At 31.9% G+C, this 19,850-nt stretch overlaps 1 protein-coding gene across 7 annotated transcripts in view; it reads right to left on the bottom strand.

Moving 5' to 3' along the window:
- Positions 1-19,850, bottom strand: part of LOC135831225 (uncharacterized) — a 373,616-nt gene that overhangs the window by 59,692 nt on the left and 294,074 nt on the right. For all 7 annotated transcript variants that reach the window (XM_065343558.1, XM_065343562.1, XM_065343559.1 and 4 more), the window contains 6 exons: positions 15,984-16,125; positions 15,370-15,895; positions 12,177-12,471; positions 10,571-11,687; positions 7,209-7,431; positions 5,977-6,303 (listed from right to left, as the gene is read on the bottom strand). In XM_065343558.1, the coding sequence (XP_065199630.1) occupies positions 5,977-6,303; positions 7,209-7,431; positions 10,571-11,687; positions 12,177-12,471; positions 15,370-15,895; positions 15,984-16,125 (2,630 nt within the window). The remainder of the gene's footprint in view (positions 1-5,976; positions 6,304-7,208; positions 7,432-10,570; positions 11,688-12,176; positions 12,472-15,369; positions 15,896-15,983; positions 16,126-19,850) is intronic.

The following is a 19,850-nucleotide window of genomic DNA, read 5'->3' as shown; positions in this document are numbered from 1 at the left end:
AAACCGATGTATGTAGGCTCATATAGAATGCAACGAATGAGGATATACGCTCAATTAGGTAATTACACGTGGTACAGGCAGGTCTACGAAAGGAAGAAGCTCAATCATCGACATGCATTTTTCTTCGACTTGTTTCCTTAACCGTAGAAAATAATGGTCAGTCAATCACTCGCATGAAATAAGTTCACTGGGACAAATAGTAAATCACAGACTGAAAAACGAGTTGAAATAAATATAATAATGGGCACAGCCAACCGGTATTAGATATTGGACATTTATTGCATTTATTTTCCTAATCTTACCTATCACACAGTGGCTAACTTTTGTTTGGAATTCAACGAAGCAAAACACAAGAAAATCATTCTATCCGGTGAGCAATATGAGTAAAGCAGTAAGCACACGTCATCGTTACTCATACTCTTATGCACTTCCCTCGTTGATGGTAAATTTTGTAATCTATTTTGAAATTTTAAAGCGTAGTATAAGTAATAGCTGTTCGATTGATACAATATTCGAATTGCATCGAAATATTTCCATTGGGAAACTCACGAGTCGAAGAATTTTTCTCAATACGTGTGGGTAGATCTAGATATACAGTACCTGGTGCTGGTGGTATAAAAATACCTATTACATCAAGTGGGTGATACGTGACAACGTGACCAAATATTAATAGGTACTCTCTCAATATAGTCGATAGATTGGTAGATGCAGTGCCACGTTTTTTTTTCTTTTTTGCATCTTTCAACTACTCGGGGATTTGTGTCTATAAACCACCTGCCTCATGCCTGTATATTTCGAGTCTGTTTGAGAAAACCTTGTTACTTGCTAGCCATCTGGTTCTTTATAACCTTGCGTTTTGAATAGCCCAACGCCTTGCGACGACGATGAATTAGGTAGCATTTCGTCAACTCGACTCGACAAGTGCCTACTTATGGTTATTGAATTAGACCTGCGATGGCGAATATTTTTCGACCAATTTCTAAAGCTTTCGAGTTCGACAAAGAGTCGGCTAATGCATTGGTGAAATTTCACCGTAGTTGCCAATGCCGAGTAACAGTTCATACGAGCAAATGTACTATGGTATTGTAGGCGGCGCCGAGGCTTCAAGATGGCATTGATCGGGCTCTGCATGGTGTTAACAGTGTGACGAATTTACATCGCTGTTCGTGTACTTATTGTATGGATAAAAAAAAATTGCATCCTGTATGGCCATTTTAATGCATCTTTTTTTCAGTGAAAAAAATACTGCACAATGTGTTTTTAATTTTAATTTTTTTTTCTTAAATCGAAACACCTGCTTTTATTCATGTAAGGGCTTTCTTGTGAAAAATGGTACTGGTAACACATGCCTTGGCCATGCCTAATTATTATGCTCGAGAGTTCTCAACGCGACGTTCTAGAGTACAAAATGCTGTAGAAGCATTCTTCCTCCTCAAACTTGTAAAATAATCAGAGAAGAGCTGACAGAGCCGCACTCAATTTTTTCCACAAAAAAAACGACAACTTTAGTAACCAAAAAACTTATAAAACGTAGCCAGCAAAATATTAAAATGCAAAAAAAATCACAAAAAAATGTTCAATATTTAATGTGAAAAAAAAATACGAAACAAAACATTCCAATTTGATGTTGAAACTCAATCGGAATTTTAGCAATTATTTTAGCAAAAAAGATTGACAAAAACGTGCTACATTTTTTGAAATTTTCATCAAAAAAATGTCACTTTGAAATTTTCATCAAAAAAATCAAATTTTTTGAAATTTTTTACAAGAAACTAGACATTTATGGCAATTGTGATAAATAACGAGACTTTTTGCTGTTTTTGACTGAAAACGAGACTATGAAATGTTTATAGAAAAAGCCAAAAGACGAGGTTTTTTTTTTAGCAAGTTCTAGTAAAATAACAAAACTTTTTACCAAAAAAAGTGAGACATTGGAAATTTATGGAAGAAAATGAAACTTCTTCGCAATTTTGAGAAGGTAAATAACGAAACCTTTGATTAATTCTGGTAAAAAACGAGAATTTTTTCAATTTTTGGCGAAAAGCACGACTTTTTGACAATTATTAGCAAATAAGTGATATTGATTCACGAATTTCATCAAGAAAGCGAGACTTTTTCGCAACTTTTCGTAAACAAATGAGATTTTCAGGAAATTTTAGGCAGAAAAAGTGAGTACAGTAAGTACATATTATTAAATTTGGATTTTTTGGTGAAAAAAAATATGAGACTTTGTGGTGATTTTTGACCAAAAGTTTGACTGACAATTTCAGCAAAAAGTAGGGCATTTCGGCAATTTCTGGCAAAAAAAAAAAACAGACTTGGGCAACCTTCGGAGAAAATTGAGCCATTTTGATTTTTTGCAGAAAGGGAGACGATGGAAATTTCTGCAAAAGACAAGAGTTTTTTTTTCAGCAATTTTTGGCAAAAAGACGTGATTGGAAATTTTTTGGGACAAAAGTGAAAATTTTTGGCAAATTTTGTCGAAAAAGTGAGGTTATTTCACAATAACTGAAAAAAAGGGAAACGATTTCGTAACATTTTGGCAAAAAAATGAGAATATTGAACAACTTTAGCAGAAGACAAGAATATTAGGAAATTTCCCGGAATTGAGTGAGGCTTTTTGGGAATTTTTTGACAAAAAGCGGAAATTTTAAATAATTTTTTGTAAAAACGAAACTTTTTGACAACTTGAACAAGGCAAAACTTTTTGCTACTTTTGATTGAAATCAAGACCGACAGGCGACATCTTCAGCAGGGCAAAACTAGAGATTTTTGGTTATAAGAGTGAAATATTGCTAAAAAATTTTCATCAAACAAGTGAAGTCTGCCATTTTCTGTTGAAGAAGTGAGATATTTTTCCAATTTTATATTTAAAAAAAAAACAAGATATTAATATCTACTTTTGGAAAAAGCGAAAATTTCAAGAAATTTTTGGCAAAAACGAGGCTTTTGGAAGCTTTGACAAGAAACGAAAATTTTCGTTCTGTTTTGAAGGCAAGTCTTTAATACGCAATTTCAACAAAAGGAATGATATTCCAAAAATTGTTGACAAAAAAAAAAAAACGAAACTTTTATCAAGCTTCTTTTAGCAAAAAAGTAAAGAAATTTTTGATAGTGAAAAAAATGTCCGCAATAAGCAGGTCTGAACATTCCAGCACAAATCAAGTCTTCTTTGCAATTATTGGAGGAAAAAAACAAACTTTTTCGGAATTTTTATCAAAGAAGTGAGACCTTTTTGTAGTTTCTTTGCAAAACACGAGATTTTTGGCAATTTTTGGCAGTTTCTGGCAAAAAAGCGAAGATTTTAAGAAATTCTTGGCATGAATCATTAATTTCGACAAAAGGCTAGACTTTTTACAATTTTATTAAGGCACCGTAGTCAGTTGGCTAAAAATGAATACAAAGTACCTACAATTTTTTTTCGTCAAAAAGTAAAAAAAACAAAGATTTGGAAAAATTGAACTTTTGACATTTTTTCCCAAAGAAGCGACCGAATACGAGCTCTGCAGGCCAAAAATACAGACAAATCAAACCTTGATTTCAAAAAAATTTGTAGTTCATTCCTTTTGAAAAAAAAATTGAAATATTTTTTTTTTCAATACCTACGTAAGTATTTTCAAAATAAACTTGGCATTTTTCCATACGATTTTTTGTCTTTATTGAAAATTCAACTCATTTTTTTCCCAGTGAACCAATCCAAACTTGAATATTTTTTCCCAGAAAACTTGATAACTAACAAGCACGAGTTCATAAAAAAATATAGAAATAACACTGATACGATATGAAAAAAATTACAAAAAATCATCAATAAATTGACTCTTTTTTTTAGAAAAAAAAATTATCAGTTTACAGCTTTGATACCTACTCAAATATAATGTATTGATTCCGGAAAAAAATTGCATCAAAATGATAAAAAAAAATGTACGATAATGGCAATATTACACGAGAATCGATGGAATTTAACATTTTAACTGATACAGTAACCGATATTCTTCCTCCTCTCACTTCTTTCTTTCGTCATAATTGAGTTGTTGATGCGAACATGTGCATTCGATCGTTAAATTTTTACAGCTAATAAATAATTTTGTGGAAATAGAAAACGAAATTTCAACGTTGATCTCATTTCGTTCCTAGTTCAGCTCGTCTTCAGCTACGTAGTTTCACGATAGGAAGTAGTGAAATGACTAATTGGGTACCTATACATGAAACTAAAGATAACACGATTACCTATTTACGTGTTTTCCAACGACATAATTATGATTCGTTCAATTTCTGAAAATTTTCCAATCCTTATCTCTCTGTAGGTGCATAAATCACATAAACATGAGAATGACATCAGAACCTAGGAAGGTACCTGAAATGTGATTCAGTTTCTGGTAGGAATCTATCGTCACGAACATGATCGAAAAAAAAAGTTCCTAACTAGATTTTTCATCAGTATGCTCCTCCAAGTATTGGGAAGTAGACACTCTAATCAAAGAAACCAGTTTATAAAATTCACCAAACAGCAACCAAATCATCGGTAACGACTTGAATTTCGTCAAGCATGACGATCATAAGGCGCAGAAAACAATACAAAAATTACAGATAACCGTAATACGACGGCTCTGATGTCGATACATAATGGGCACATAGTTTAGCATTCGTGCAATAAGCACATTTCGATAACCACAATAAAGAATATTATCGAGTAACGAAACCAGAAAACTAGATAAAGCTCGTACATTGTAAGGCGAAGTTAAACCATTTATATACCTATACTTGTACGAGGAAAATACCAAAATCCACCACATTCGCATCGTATTCTCTGACACGAAAACAAATCATATCCAATCCAACAGAATTTGTGCAACAAACGTGAAAAAAATACGCCGATAGAGACAATAATAAGCTTTATCGAAGGTAAATTCATCTTCGAACTATTTACGATTATCTAACACACGTTGTATATCTCACTTTCAAAATTACGCATAATAAACAAGAGCTCTCGAAGATTAAGTGAATTATCGTCACAGTCGTAGAGGAAATTTTCATCACGCACCCAAGATATTATAAATTTGCATGACCAAGTGTTAATTAAATAACGTTGCACTTGGTTTGTTAGAATATTATATTCTTAAGGAAACATCTAACACCTCGCTCTATACGAGTATTTGAAATTAAGCCATAACGTATAATTCATCGCTCGACGCCCGTTTACCGTTATCAACATAATGAAAGTAGATTTAAGCAGCATAAAATTGCAGAAAATTTATGTACGAATTAAAAAGTAAACTACCATTTCCATTTTAGCAATAATTAATTTGATACTTTTCGTAAATTCTCCTTTATTTAATTGTAGATAACGACTCAACCTGTTTACTTTGATCTTATTAGTTTGTTGTAGCGATTATAACGAGTATACGTATTGTTTTAATTAAATCCGAATTTAATTGCCGACCGACGACGTGAAAAGCAATAATACGATTAATTCATCTTCATTTTTTTTCGGGTCTTATTTTAGGTGAAAATATTACTCGACGAAATGAGACATCGTTCGATAATATTATTTGGTTTACAAAAACGATAATCGTGTGACAAATTTAGCTACCTACGATAATATGTAATTTCAGCAGTGGTAAAATTTTACCTTCGAAACTTTCTTCGAAAAATGCGCCAACAATAGCCAAACTAGCAAACCAACCGGATCACAATGAATAAAACAACTTTCCATAAAAGGTAAACGTAACAGTAGGTTATTGTTGGTATAATTTTTTTTTCTTATTCTATCCTAAAATAACGAACCAGTTCATGCTCTAATATGGAATACGAAAAACGCACACACAGATCACGGTAGCTTTTTTCTCTAAAAAAGGCATACTCGTTTCGAGATTTATGTACAATTGAAATTATCTCGCAGGGTAATGAACTACGCTTCGAGGGTTGAGAATGACCAAAACGATTACAATAATAGTGCAAAATGCTCAAAAGTCTTACCTTTTCGTATTAGAAGACTGGTAACTCTACGCAACGCTTCTCGAGGAGAACGTTGAAAAAATTTCGGCGATAAATTCGGCGGTAGGGTTAATGGTTTTCGCGCATCTCGAGTGTCCCATGCACCGGTCGTTGGTGCACTTGGACTTAGGCCTTGAGGCGTTAATCTATCTAAATGCTCGACGGACGCAGGTCTTGGTTGTCTGTGTCTCGGATACCAACCTCTACCTGGTCCGGTTAATCTTAATAATTCAGCACCAGCCATCGCATCTCCCAGACACGTTCCGTGGCCTGCTCCAACGTTTCGGCCATGTCCGGAAGTTTGTATTCCTGTAAAATACAATAAAGGTTTAGTAAATCAAAATGTTAAAATTAAAAAAAAAAAAGGTCTTGAGTTATTAGATAGGCATTGGAATCATGCAATAAATAAATTTAAAAATGATAATTTGTAAAACAGTAAAATCAATTTTAAAAACTGAAAGTAATCGAATTGAAATTTCAAAAAGAATAAATACACTCATTATAGCACTTCCACTCAAGAGAACTTTTTTCTACACACAATCATCCAACACCTGATCTGCGTTTTAAAATACGTCACTCAAGAAAAAATTAATTAATCTACAAAAAGTGATGTTGATTAGAAAATAGTAACAAAAAACTATCTAGATAAACTTCATGTTGATGCAACAACACATTTAATATAAATTCCAAGAACATTAAAATATTAATATTCCGAATCCTAGTCCAAAAAAGTTTGATAACAATAAAAATTTTACAAACCTTCCTTTTGATCGATCATTATTGGTTTTAGATTTAGAAAAAAATTGGATACTCAATATCCAAATTTGTCTTCTTGTAAAACAAAATAATATGTAACTCACGTTCAGTTAAAAAAAGGAAAAAAAACACGAAAAAACGGAGAGTAAAAAAAAATGCATGAAACTAATTCAAAAAACAGTGACTGAACGAACTGACAAACAAAACCAAAACTGCAAAGTGCAAAATAACATCTATTATAGTCCTTCCTATCTAAAGACCTTTAGGACTAGTTGATAACTATTTTTTGCTCATTATTACAAATTGCAGTTGAAAATTACGGACAAAACAAACTAAACCAAAAATATTATTCTCTCGTAATCTTTCTTATCTCAAGACCTTTAGGACTAGTTAATAACTATTTTTGCAGTGAAAAATTAATTTCTATTCATTTGTCAATTCCATAATACAATACCCACCATTCAGACGCGATGCTGGTCTCGACGTATTAGCTTTATCAGTAGTACTACGAAGAGGAGTTCTCGGAATGTCGCAACCCCTGGCAAAAATAGGGGTTTCTGGTAACGAACAAGAAACGTGAGCATTTTCATCTTTCGGCGATTGAGAACCACGTTTCTGGAATGGTCGACGATAAGAAGTTCCAGGTAGATCAGTAGGCAAAGTTCTACGCTCGACAGGAACCTGAATAAAAACAAATATTTCGATATTAAACGTTTCAATTTATCAAACTAAATTTTAAAATGTGTAAATCTACTTAAAATTGTATTAAAAATTACTGAATTACTAATCAATCCTTTTTTTTTTCAATGCACAATAATTATTCACCTAATCAAACATTTCGTTCATTCCAATTAAAAAAAATAAAAAATAAAATGGAAGATTCTTCATTGAAAGTTGAAATTGAAATTTCAATACCTACGTAAATTTTGTAAAGTTTTTTTCGTCACTATTCAACTTGAATCTTGGCTACTCAATTGTTTAGATCAGTTTCAATTTTCAAATTTTCGAACAGATCTTTAACAAGTTCTTAATTTCAAAAAAATGATGATCTCAATCACCCAAGAAATATACAAGCAAAATTGTGAAGTTCCATTTAAAAAAAGTGCATTTTTTTGATAATTCTGAACAAAAAAAACAACTCGATAAAAGAAAGTTGACACGACATTCAAGCAAAAAAAAACAAAAAAACAGAACTGCTAAATAACCTGAATAGCAAGGATTCATTTTCAAACATGAAAAATTATAATACAAAATGATTGTCCGTTAAAATACAAACGACAACAAATAATCAGATTATTGAATGAAAAAAGAAAATTGAATTTAGATGAATAAGATGATTTAGAAACCGAAGTCACTACTCAATTGATGAATTATCAATTTTTTGATGAAATCACAGTACGATAATATGATAAACTTCTCAACAAATTATAATATTTTTGTAAAAAAATTAAAGCTAATTATTATTACTATTTTTTTTTGAACACATTTTACACCAACTGATTTTCATCGATTAATATTTATGTATTTTTCAAAATTCAGAATGGAGGTATTCACTTGATAAAATTAAAATTCAACGTTTTCAGTATTCAATTGAACAGAGATCTGTCAATTTAAAAGTACATGAGTCAACAAAACAAATTTCAGCATGGTTAATTTACAAAAAAAAAAAGTCAATATCATGTCAAACAGTAAGTTATTTCTTTTTTTCGAGAAATTTTGGTCCCTAAATAATCTGAAAAGATATCTCAATATAAGAATATAATGATTGCAATAATGTTCACAGAATTTTTTTAAAATGATACCTTTGAACCTTCATTATAAAATATTATGCATTCTCAAGAACAATAATTCAAGCTACATCTCAACAATTTTAACGTCTTTTTAACCATCTTTTAAAAGTGTGTAATTTCGAAAAATCTCTCACAATTGTTGCAGTTTTTTTTTTTTTTTGGTTGAAGTAGGCATAAATGATTTAATGAATTTTTTCACTATTAAAATGTCGATTTTTCTACATCCAAGTTCCAAAAACGTACCTATAAATGATTTGAAAGCGTTCTTTCTTAACCCTTTAATGCCTGAGAAAAGTTCGTCCGATAAATTTTACGAATTTTTGTAAGAGAAGTCGGAAATAAATAATCGGATTGTGATGTTTGAAAAAAATTTAATTCAAAAGTGACCATCAATTTGGAAATAGAAGATTTTCTTCAATTTTCTCCAAACGATTAGGTATCATTGTTTCCAAAGCCGAATTTAAAAATTCAAATGAAAACAAAAACCCAAGTTGACAAAAATTTGCAGTAAAATTTCACCCGCTGAACATTTATTCGATGGGATGTTCTACATTTTTTATAAGACCCGCAAGGAAAAAATTTAATGCTTCGAAACACAAAAATTCATTTCCTTTCTTAAATAATTTCGACACCTCACAATGAGGAAAATTCACATTGCAACAAAATTGAAATAAAACAGGAATAAGATAACAACTGGATTTTCAATTTTGATTTTTCATTTCGGAATTTCAATTTTTTTTAAAAAATAGGTAAAAAATTCAACTTTTTTGATTTTTTTTTTCAATGATAAAATTTTCATGTTTCTAACTTTAAAAAATTTTGCTTTGAATAAAATAAAATTTTGTACAAGAAGAAAAAAACGTGAAAATTTTGAAAATTTGTTAATATCTCATTTTGGAATTATTCGAAGGAAAAAATGGGATGTAAATTTCTCTGAAATGAAAATTTTCTTTGTTAGAAAAGTCTAATGCTGTAAAGAAACAATTACAATTACAGTTTTTATACTTGAACCGAATTTCCTCAAATTCCAAAATGAAATTCGATCAAAATTGAAAACTTCATTATATTCCTATTTTGAGATGTGATTTATTTTTATGAGTAGTCGAAATACATGGATGAAAAAAAGGAATGAAATTTTGTGTTTCGAAGCATTTAATTTTTCCTTCGCTAGCTTTATAAAAAAAATTGAGAATTACAATCAAAAAAATTTCCAGCCGATAGAATTTTACAAGAAATCTATTTTGATTTGACTTTTTCTTCAAATTTGGCTTTGGAAATCAGAGTTATCGTTTGGATGAATTTGAGGAACTCCTCGAATTCCGAATTGAGTCATCACTCAAATTAAATTATTTTTATAATACACATTGAGTCTAACGTGTACCTACCTATCATGAAAATATTATATAAATTCATCTTTTGAGGTTAATTTACAATCTTTCAAAAAAAAAAAAAAATCAGCTGTCAAGCCTTTTTACTCACAGTATATTTTTCGTTGAAAAAATGTTTGTTGAAATTGAGTTACTGATTAATTCACAAACAAGAAGGAGCAAACATCCAAACTTCAAATTGCAAATAAAATCCAATTTTTTGACGATAAATAAAAAATTATTGTAAATATCTGATTCATCTTTCCAATAATATTCAAATTACTGCCTTTAGCAAAATTTCTCATTTCTTCGAAATTTAAGACAATTTCACATTTTTAGGATTACCTAATATATACCTTATTGACAATTTAGGAAACAATTTTAAAATGTGTAGGTATAAGTAATTGGTTAAGTACATTTTCAATGATCTTTTTCAAGTCACTTAGAACAACAGAATTTCGATGGTAATTTTTTTACATGTTCACTTGAAAAAACTTCATTTTTTACATTACTGAGAATTATTCAAAGAATTTTGCAAATCGTAAAATGATGGACAGTACTGCCCTTCAAAATTAATCTGCACATGAAAACATTGAAATTTACAGTCGTGATAATTATCATAAAAAATACAATTACAATATGTAGGTATTCACAAGTATTTACTTCTTTTCGAGATCCTAAAAATTGCGTCCTATGATTTCTGGTAAACCCAGCATCGACGGATCTGGTTTTTAGGCTAGACGTTTGTTCTCTATGCGGCGGAATCTCAGGCGCTCTATTACTTCTAATAGAGCCGGATACGCTGGCCCTGCTACTTCGTCGATACACCGAATCGTTATTCAAACTATCGGATTTCCTATTCACTGGCACAGATTGCAATATATCCGAGTACTCGTCTTCCACCTCCTCTACAGGCGAAGGCGGCAAAGGACCGAATTCATGCGGCAGAATTTCAACGTTAACTCTAAAATCACCGCACGGTTTTTCCGATATCCCATTGCATAAATTTTTACTAGGCCTACTCGTATTTTCGTTAACTCTAACTTTGTGTACTTCTGGTATAGCGCTGATCGAATTCCAACTATCGCGTATCGTTTCTTGTTTAGCTATTTCTAATTTTAATTCTCTTTTTTTATCGATTTTTTCGTAATTTAGTAAATCCTCGATGGACGAATCTATTTTGCTTTCTTTCTCTTCTAACGAACCGTTCGTCTGATGGTATTCGTTCTTAGGAGCTGGTTTCTTTTCGCGTTTAAACGTACTCGTCGATGTGATATTTTCAGCCGTATTGACCGCTTTATGAACGCAATAGTTCAATTCTTCGTTATCCGTTTGGCAACTAATACTTTGTTCGGCGATTTCTTTATTTAACTGGCTGAAGTCGGCGGATACTTGAACAGCAACACTTTGTTTTTCGACGTAATTATCAACGCCGCTGGTGTCTTCGGTGCAGACGCTTTTCTCGACCAGATTATCAGTCGATTCTGCGACACCGACGGCGATCGAATTGGTACCCGTGGAGACTGTCGTGGTTTTACGCGTATTAGCGGAATTTTCCAGCAGCTGTTCCATCGAGCTTATTGATTCGTTGGCGTCTTTCGTTATGAAACTGGTTTTAGTCTCGTCTTCGTAAATACTGTCGTTTAGGATATTCGGTAATGAAACTCCTCGGCCTAATACCGGCGGTCGGGGAGGATGGAAATCAGGAGGTGAATCGTCTAATCCTTCAACTAGGCCTTCTTTTAGTAAAGTTTTGATATTGTCGAAAGTTGAACTGCATCTGCGAACATGATGATACCAGATTAGTTATATTTAATTTAAAATATAAGGGTGGAATTGAAAAATATACACTTTAAAAATCGCCCTCTTAACGCGTTTATATTCAAACTAACATCATCGAGAATATTAATAATTAATACAAAATTATAATCAAAGCTATCCGAGCGCATTTTAAATTCGTTTAAATATTCATGACCAGAGTAAACTTGCTCGATTTATACCATAAGTATACTCTCTCGTCGTAAACCTGCACCCACGCTTCATCTTTAATTTTTTACCATACCAAAGTACGAGGTTCATTATACACAACACGAAACATTGTTCGAAATAGCCTCGGGATCTTCTCTCAGTCTGCAATTCCTTGCAAAACTTTTCGAACTAAAAACACATTCTCCTAACCTAATGTTAATTTATGTAAGAACTATAGGTATGTATACTATTAAATACGAAGTGTAGATTTTTCCAACATCAGTAAGTATAGATGGGTTACCTTTTGAGATCAGTTTCTCCGTTCATGTAAGACGAAGGAGTATTCGACGGGTGTTTTTCGGTCGGTGTTTTCATTTCGCTTAATTGAATACGATCTCTTCGGTTTCCCCTTCTAATAACGTAAGTTCCTCCGTTGAAATTTGATTTCTTCGATACGTCCGCGGGCGTTAAAAAGGTTTCATTGGTCACACTATCCAAATCCGTATCCGATGTTAAGCAATTTAACGAATCGTCGGTGCCATTCGGCGGCTCTGGCCAATCATCGTATATGTTTAGTGCGTTCAACGAACCCGTGCCTGTAAAGTAATACGTTTATATTGTAAAAATTGTATTACGTAAAAAGTATGAATGTATGGTAAGGTAATTATATTTTATACTGTACATCTACATGGTAAAGATATACGTTTAAAATATTTTAATAAGGTAAACGTGCATTTTAAAGCGAGTAGAACAAAGCAAAAAGTGGCCATTGTTCGACGATGGAAGACTCCATCGACACGATTGTACAATAATGAACGATGATTTTTTTTTTTTTTTTTTTTAATCGCAATCGGAGGAATATAAATGACTTCTTCGCGTAATACCAACGTGATAAACTATTTATAAAAATGTATTCAAGACTCACATAGGTAAAATAATATCTAATGAAATAATTATTCAACTGGTCAACTTAGCTCCAAAAAATCCTCAATTAAGTATAATTTAAATTGAAAACAGATCAACGAACTAATGTCAAGGTCCAAAAATAGTGAACAGAAATAAGTTCGAAAATGAAAGCCATTGCAAAAAAAAAAAGAAATTATTCAACAACTTGTTCCATTTGAAAGAAAAATTGAAGAAATAAATTTTCAAATTTTCATTTTTTTCCAGGTTTTCTAGACTAAATACAAATTACTTCCAGCTTTCTCAACTCTCACATGTGAAACAAAACGAATGAAATTTATTGCAAAAAAATCAAAAAAATGTTTTTAAAGAAATAACAACGAAAAAAAAACAGGATTACTCATTTCCAAAAAATTATCAACATTTAAAAACAAAAATCTTGAAATTCATCATTATCATTATTTTTTTTCTGTTACGAAAATTAATTCGAGGAAAATATTGAGCAGGAACCAATCGAAGGAAAATTATTGGAAGGCAAAAAAGTCAAAGTTAGCAACCACAAACTTCAATTTTCGAATTGAAAATAGTAAATTTCTTGACCAAAAAATAAATAAATAAAAATTTCCAATAGGTGACTGGTGAGTACTTTTCCGACTTGGAGCACAATTTTTGGAAATTCGATGAAAAAGATCATCATTTTTGAAAATTTTCTGACTGAAATCTCATTCTACAAAATCTGAAATCGAAAATACCTAAAATCAAAAATTGACCAGATTCAATAGTAAGTAAATTCTAACTAATAAATATAAAAAAAAAAAAAAAAAAAAAAAAAAAAATACTTTCAAGTTCGATTTTGATTTATTTTTGGTGTTTTGAGACGGATAAAGCATGAATTCCAGTACAATTTTGCAAAATTTGAGTAAAATATCATCAAAATTCCTTCGAAAATCGAGTAAAAGTATTAAAATATTGTAAATCCAAAAACTGCTGAAAGTTTGGTAAAATTAGGCAAAAATCAAGTTGAAATTTATTTTAAATCTCAAAGTGGCATTTAAATAACCAAAAAACCAATATTATCTATCTATGCAAGAAAAAACTGTAAGCAAAAACCAAGTGAGCATAAATCTTCAAAATCGAATACCAAAAAACCTTAATGAAAATCATTTCAGTCACGATTCCTGCTCGTCGATAATCTTGTTAAATTTTTGAAGTCAAGCTTAGAATCTTTCCATATTTTTTTAAACCAGAATTATATTTTTTTATTAATTTATTTTTTTGAAAATAAAAAAATAATAACTAATAATAGAAATATCTGGAAAAATGGCTTCCCAGATATTGAGAGCATAATTTGGGTTCGAAAAAGTCATAGCATTTTTACTCATTTCAACACACAAATTTTACTTCAAAAAATTCGTTTTGCTGAGACCCATAGAGTTGGTGCCAAAATTATTGCTTTTAGGAAATTTGTACATTTTTTTTTTTCAGAAATACCTACCCACGGAAAATTAGAAGGTTTACAGCTCCAATAAAATAGAATTTCTATCGGCTCCTCTTTTTATCGATGTTCTCACAATTAAAGGCACAAAAATCAAAATATTTCCACTAGCATACGATCTAGTTCTCTTCCAATTTTAGTAACAGCAGAGGCTCAAGTTCATTACATCATTTTCGCTTCAAAAAACATCAGATCGAGATAAAAACGGCAACACTGACGTGAATTGATACTTCTCGAAATTTTTGTAATTTTATTCATTATGAAAGTTTTGAAAATAAAGCTCTTACTGTGTATAAAAATTTTCGAATGCTCAAATAAAACACGGTACAATTTTATGATTCACAAATTCGAAAAAAAAATTAATCATTCGTCCCTAATCCACATTTTTGATTTGAAAGTTGCAAAAAATTATGTGCATGAAAATATTTCAAGATTTGAATAGTTTTCTTCAACTTTTCCAATTTTTTTTTTCAATGCACCTTTTCATTTATTTTTTCGAGCTCGAAAAATTTCAAATGGAAACATGAAAAGTATTACTTACAATATTTCGAAGTTACATTAAAAGGATAAACAATTTTTTTTGATAGAAAATTTTCAGAAGATAAGATTTCATGCACCAATATTAGAAAATGTCTGACCAATCTCATTTTTCGTAATTTTTCAATACCTATTCATAAAAAAAATTGAAAAGATTTTTTAGAGGATGATGATTTTTTCAGAGCCATCCGAAGCACCTCAGTCACAAAAATTCGCTCAAGTCTCTTTTCTTTGTTTTTCTTTTTTTCGAAATAACGTTCATTTTATAAAATTTACGTCGACTCAAAAGTTTTTTTTTCTCAAATTTAAATTTTTCTCCAGAACACGATGCTAGAACATGAAACTTGAAACCTTCAATTCGAAGAATTCTAGCTTCAAAATTTTCAACACATACGGTACATAGAAGACCCTGGAAAGCTCACATAAACAACCAGAAAAACAAGATCGTCGAACACGATACCTGCACAACGAACAAAAGCCACCTTTGCAAATACCCACCCAAGGTGTAGGTATTAGTGTTACTTATAGGAAAATTCAACAAGAACCCAAAGATAATTACTAGAATGATCGATGGATTTCCTATGCCTTTTGCCGACAACTTTCGTACTACCAGGTATGAGCACAGCAGCGTCGTTATCCGATTCTAAGGAAACTTCCCAAGCTATGCTGCCTCTTTTGTTTTGCGGCTGTAAAGAAGATGCAGAAGGCGGAGACGGCGGCGGTGGCGGTACATCTTCCAGCGAGTCGTCCGAAAAGTTGGCCGGATCTTCGTCGACTGTTTCCTGTACCGTGTTCAGCACAGATTCGTCGCTATCAACGGTACATCTTCGAACTTCTCGATGTCGGTCTAAAACTGTGGGCACGGTTCGCGGAGGTACTTGGCCGCCACCGTAACGTTGCAGCCAAGGCGGCGGATAGCTGTCGTGGTAAAAAGCTCCGTCGTATGGTAAGCTACCGTATTTTGAACACGTTTTTGTATTTGATACTCCGTTAATCGCAGCAGCGGTGGCGGGTGCATTGTGATAGGGTATCTGATTGGCGGTTTCTTTTTGCCAACCGTAAGGCCGTTGATGTTTTGTTTTTGGCTGAAAACAATAAATCAAATTATAGGTACTTGGGATTTTTTCCCTTTTTTTTTCGACTCGTAAAAACTTATACAATTCGTATACGTACCAGTGTTGTTTGCGTGGCAGTAGTGACACGTCTACCGTACTGATCCAATCGACCGTTTTCTTCTAATGAAAAAGCCACACAATCAAGAACATCTCTATTATTGAGCTTTTGATTTCTTTGCGTTGAACTACACGGTGATACCCTGTAAAAGTTTTAAAAGCCTATGTTAGTTATCTCTCTACCACTACAATAATGAAGTTAAGCTAAAATTACTTATATATCTAACCGAACTGTCATATTACTCGATAAAGAAAAGTGATAAAAGAAGGTACTCCATTATTACTATGAAACTATAGTCGATTATCTAAATGTGTCTGGAGTAACAAGAGTAGAGTGTAGCTTACTAAGTAGCAATTTTATCTTTAAATGGCGTCTCATTCGATAATAAAACATTTAAGGTGAGGGCTCAATTATGGGTCAGGTGATCTAAAATGGGTCAGTAAAAAAAAGTCTCCGTAGTCACATATGAATAATCATAAAGTGGCGAAATCTTAATTTTTTTTATTCTCAGACACTGCTCTATCAATGTAACACCCGGCCAAACTTTTTACAGTGAACGCCTAAGAAAAAATCGCGATTGCTTACAAAGCAGATTTTTATCTGTAAAAAATTCACATGAGCAGAATTTTGCAATTTTTCAATTTGAAAAGATGTAGGTATGTTTATTTTTAGAAAATTAGATTGAAACCAAGTAAATACCATTAATAATGTTCTAAATATACCCTTTTCACAGAAATTTGAAGTATTCAACTCATTTACAGCATTTCCGGCATGTTTGAAAAATGCAATTAGCTGAATTCCAAAATGTCAAAATTTTGATGTTTTTTTCAACTTTTGTACGTTATTGAAAGTTAAAATGTAGGTTTTGAACTATGTCAAATGCATTTACAATCAAATAATATTAATTTAGCGATGCTAATTTCTGACCCAAAATTGAGGTGACCCAAAATTGATCACTTTTTTTTCTGAAATGAAAGATGATAGTACAAATTTTGAACCAAAAAGTTCTCGAATTTGGGTCAACCCATTTTTGAGTTTTTTATTTTTCATTATAAAAATTTTTTTTACTAGTATTTTGCATTCGGATCACTCGTTTGGTATCATTTTCATCGAAGGCATGTCGTTTATTATATCCACTTGATGAAAATTACACTGACCCGATTTCAATACTAGTGACTCCATAATGGGTCAAATATGGGTGCAGTAAAATCAGTTTTTCAGATACTTCCTCTTCATCGAATTGGGTGTATTTTCAGTATGTTATGCCTAAATAGTTCTACTATTCTACTAATTAGTCGATTTTGCGGAAAACAATTCTGGTCTCCAACCAGAGCTTGTGAAAAAAAAGTGACCCATAATTGAGCCCTCACCTTATATAACCATACGCAGGTATTTATAATGTTCATAAATAGGCTTATCTACCTACATTTACACACCTTCATTCGCAAATGGAAAAATCCATTAAAGCATAGCCCACCACGTTTTCACACGTGTAGGTAGATATGAATAGGTCTATAAGTAAAATGTATGCGCGCAAAAATTTCAAGGATAGTTCCATGAAAATTGCTTCACGATTCAGAAATCGCTGAAATGAGAGAACTTAGGCACGGTGTACCTGCACTTTTTGCACCCCCTTTCCTTCATGAACGTATAATGAGCTTCACACACGCTCTATGGATTACAAAAATTCATCTTCAGTTCAATTTGACTGACAGGTGAACAAAAATTAATTTTGATCCTCTCTTCAAAAATACAGTGAAACAAAATGATGTTAAATAAGTTGCCTATCTAGTTTGCCGTAAATACACGTATCAGATATGTACGTCCTTATTGAAAAAAAGAGCTTGTGTTTTCCTACTGAAGATGGTAAGTGTATGTTCTTACTTCTACCTTTCTAGTTTCTACATACAATACCAATGAATGTGTAACAATTAAAAAAGTTGTGAACTTTCAGAGTTTTATAATGTATATGGAAAGAAAACGAAGGGAAAACATCCCAGTCTCAATTCATTCAGAAACAGTATCCGGTAAAGAATTCTCAAGGGCAGAAAATTACGTATTACTACTGTACCAACGCGGGAATCTACCAAAATGAAAATCGCGGAAATAAAACGATGATTTGAGCTAAAGGATCTGCCAAAATAGGTACTGATTTATATGTACATATTTACAGTTTATTCCACGTGTGATATATCGTTCGATCTTAGCGCTCCTATCGCGCTAGTTCGTATTCTATTCGTATTCGTAGTTATTAGTTCCTAATACACGTTTAATGTAGGTATTATGTTATTTTTATAATTAAAATCGCACGTTTATGCATTTAATTGATTTATTAATTTGGAATGTAAAGACAACATTTCAACGTGTTTTCTCCATTTTAAAACAAAAAAGCATTTATTCAATTACTGTATTTTGATATGTTTTGAGTTTCATAACAATAATTCATAGTAAAGGTATTTATAATTAAATTGTTTCGTTTATAGGATTATGTTGTTCTGCTCGAATGATCACTACCAAATCAAATGGACAAGTTGACGTAACTTATTATTCCTCACATGTTGGCCATTTGTCAACGAAAAAGGTTCTGGAGAATTTAGTGGTGTTGATATATCGATATCAGATCAAATATCGACATCATATCGATATCAAAAAACAATATCGAATAACATATCGATGTTTTTGCAAAAAATTGTGTAAAATTTTTTGAAAATCCAAACGGTAGCAAAAGAGTGAAAATTTAGACAAATTCGTTTATCTAGAAAGCAAATAAAATTTGATGCGGCTTTTTTCACAATTTCCCGCTTGACAGTGGAAGCGAAGTCCGAGTGGATGATGTGAAGCGAACATTTCAACATTACATTTTCATCACAACTGCATTAGGTATTCGAGTTTTTTAAATTTTATACTCAATTCTTAAAAATGTGATTTCTTTAAAACGAAGAGATGAAACCGACTTCAACAAACAAAACATACAAAGACCACTCTCAGTTAGGGATAAGACACATTGAATGTACCATCACCAATACATCTAATGTTAGCTTTTTTTGCATTGTGTTTTCGTTTCTAGTTGTTTTAAAATTAGATTTTATTTTAATAGGTACCTAGCTACCGACCCAAAGTCCAAAAACATATTAGTTTTGTTGAAATAGGTAACCAAAGCCCAAAGTATAGATTTAAGCATAATTAATATTTTTGTTTTCGGTGTTTGTTTGGGGGTATAATAATTGCTGGTTGCATTGTTTAGGGTATTTTTTTTGTCAGTCTTCGAAAAACAAGTGCTGACTTGTTCATTTACATAATGTATAATAATTATTGGTTGTATGTATTTTGTGAAATATACATATTGATTTATGATAAGTGAATAATACTTCTCTGTCACCGTCCCCGTCATTGTCATCAGCTTTAGAGTCAGAGAGTGAGAGGTAAGTTGAAATTAATTAAAACCATGTTTCTATTCAATTATTTTGATTTATTAATCGTTCATTAATCTGTTTTAGTGAAAAGAATAATCTAGCAAGTCTAATGACAGACGATACTGACCCCATAGCAACTGAAGGAGCTATAATAGGTACAGTGGTTAATGCAGTAGTCTCAGAAATGTAAATCCTGATTGTACACAATAATGCGTTGCCAGTTTCGTTGGTCATCTGCTGTTTGTGGATTGAAAATCCAAACGTTGCTTAAATTGAAGGATCCTTCCATCATCACAGAAGCAAATCATCGGGGTAAACATGCCATAGAGGATTCTTAATGTTATTGGAAAGGTGAGCTGAGACTTTTTGAAAATGAATTAGAAATGGAATTGACAAATACTTCATAGGGGTTTTTTGGATCAATGTACGATGCTTGTACAAGACAGCTCAAATT

Source organism: Planococcus citri, chromosome 1 (assembly GCF_950023065.1).
Source record: "Planococcus citri chromosome 1, ihPlaCitr1.1, whole genome shotgun sequence".
Classification (NCBI taxonomy): Eukaryota; Metazoa; Arthropoda; class Insecta; order Hemiptera; family Pseudococcidae; genus Planococcus; species Planococcus citri.
This window is presented reverse-complemented; position numbering and strand designations above follow the sequence as displayed.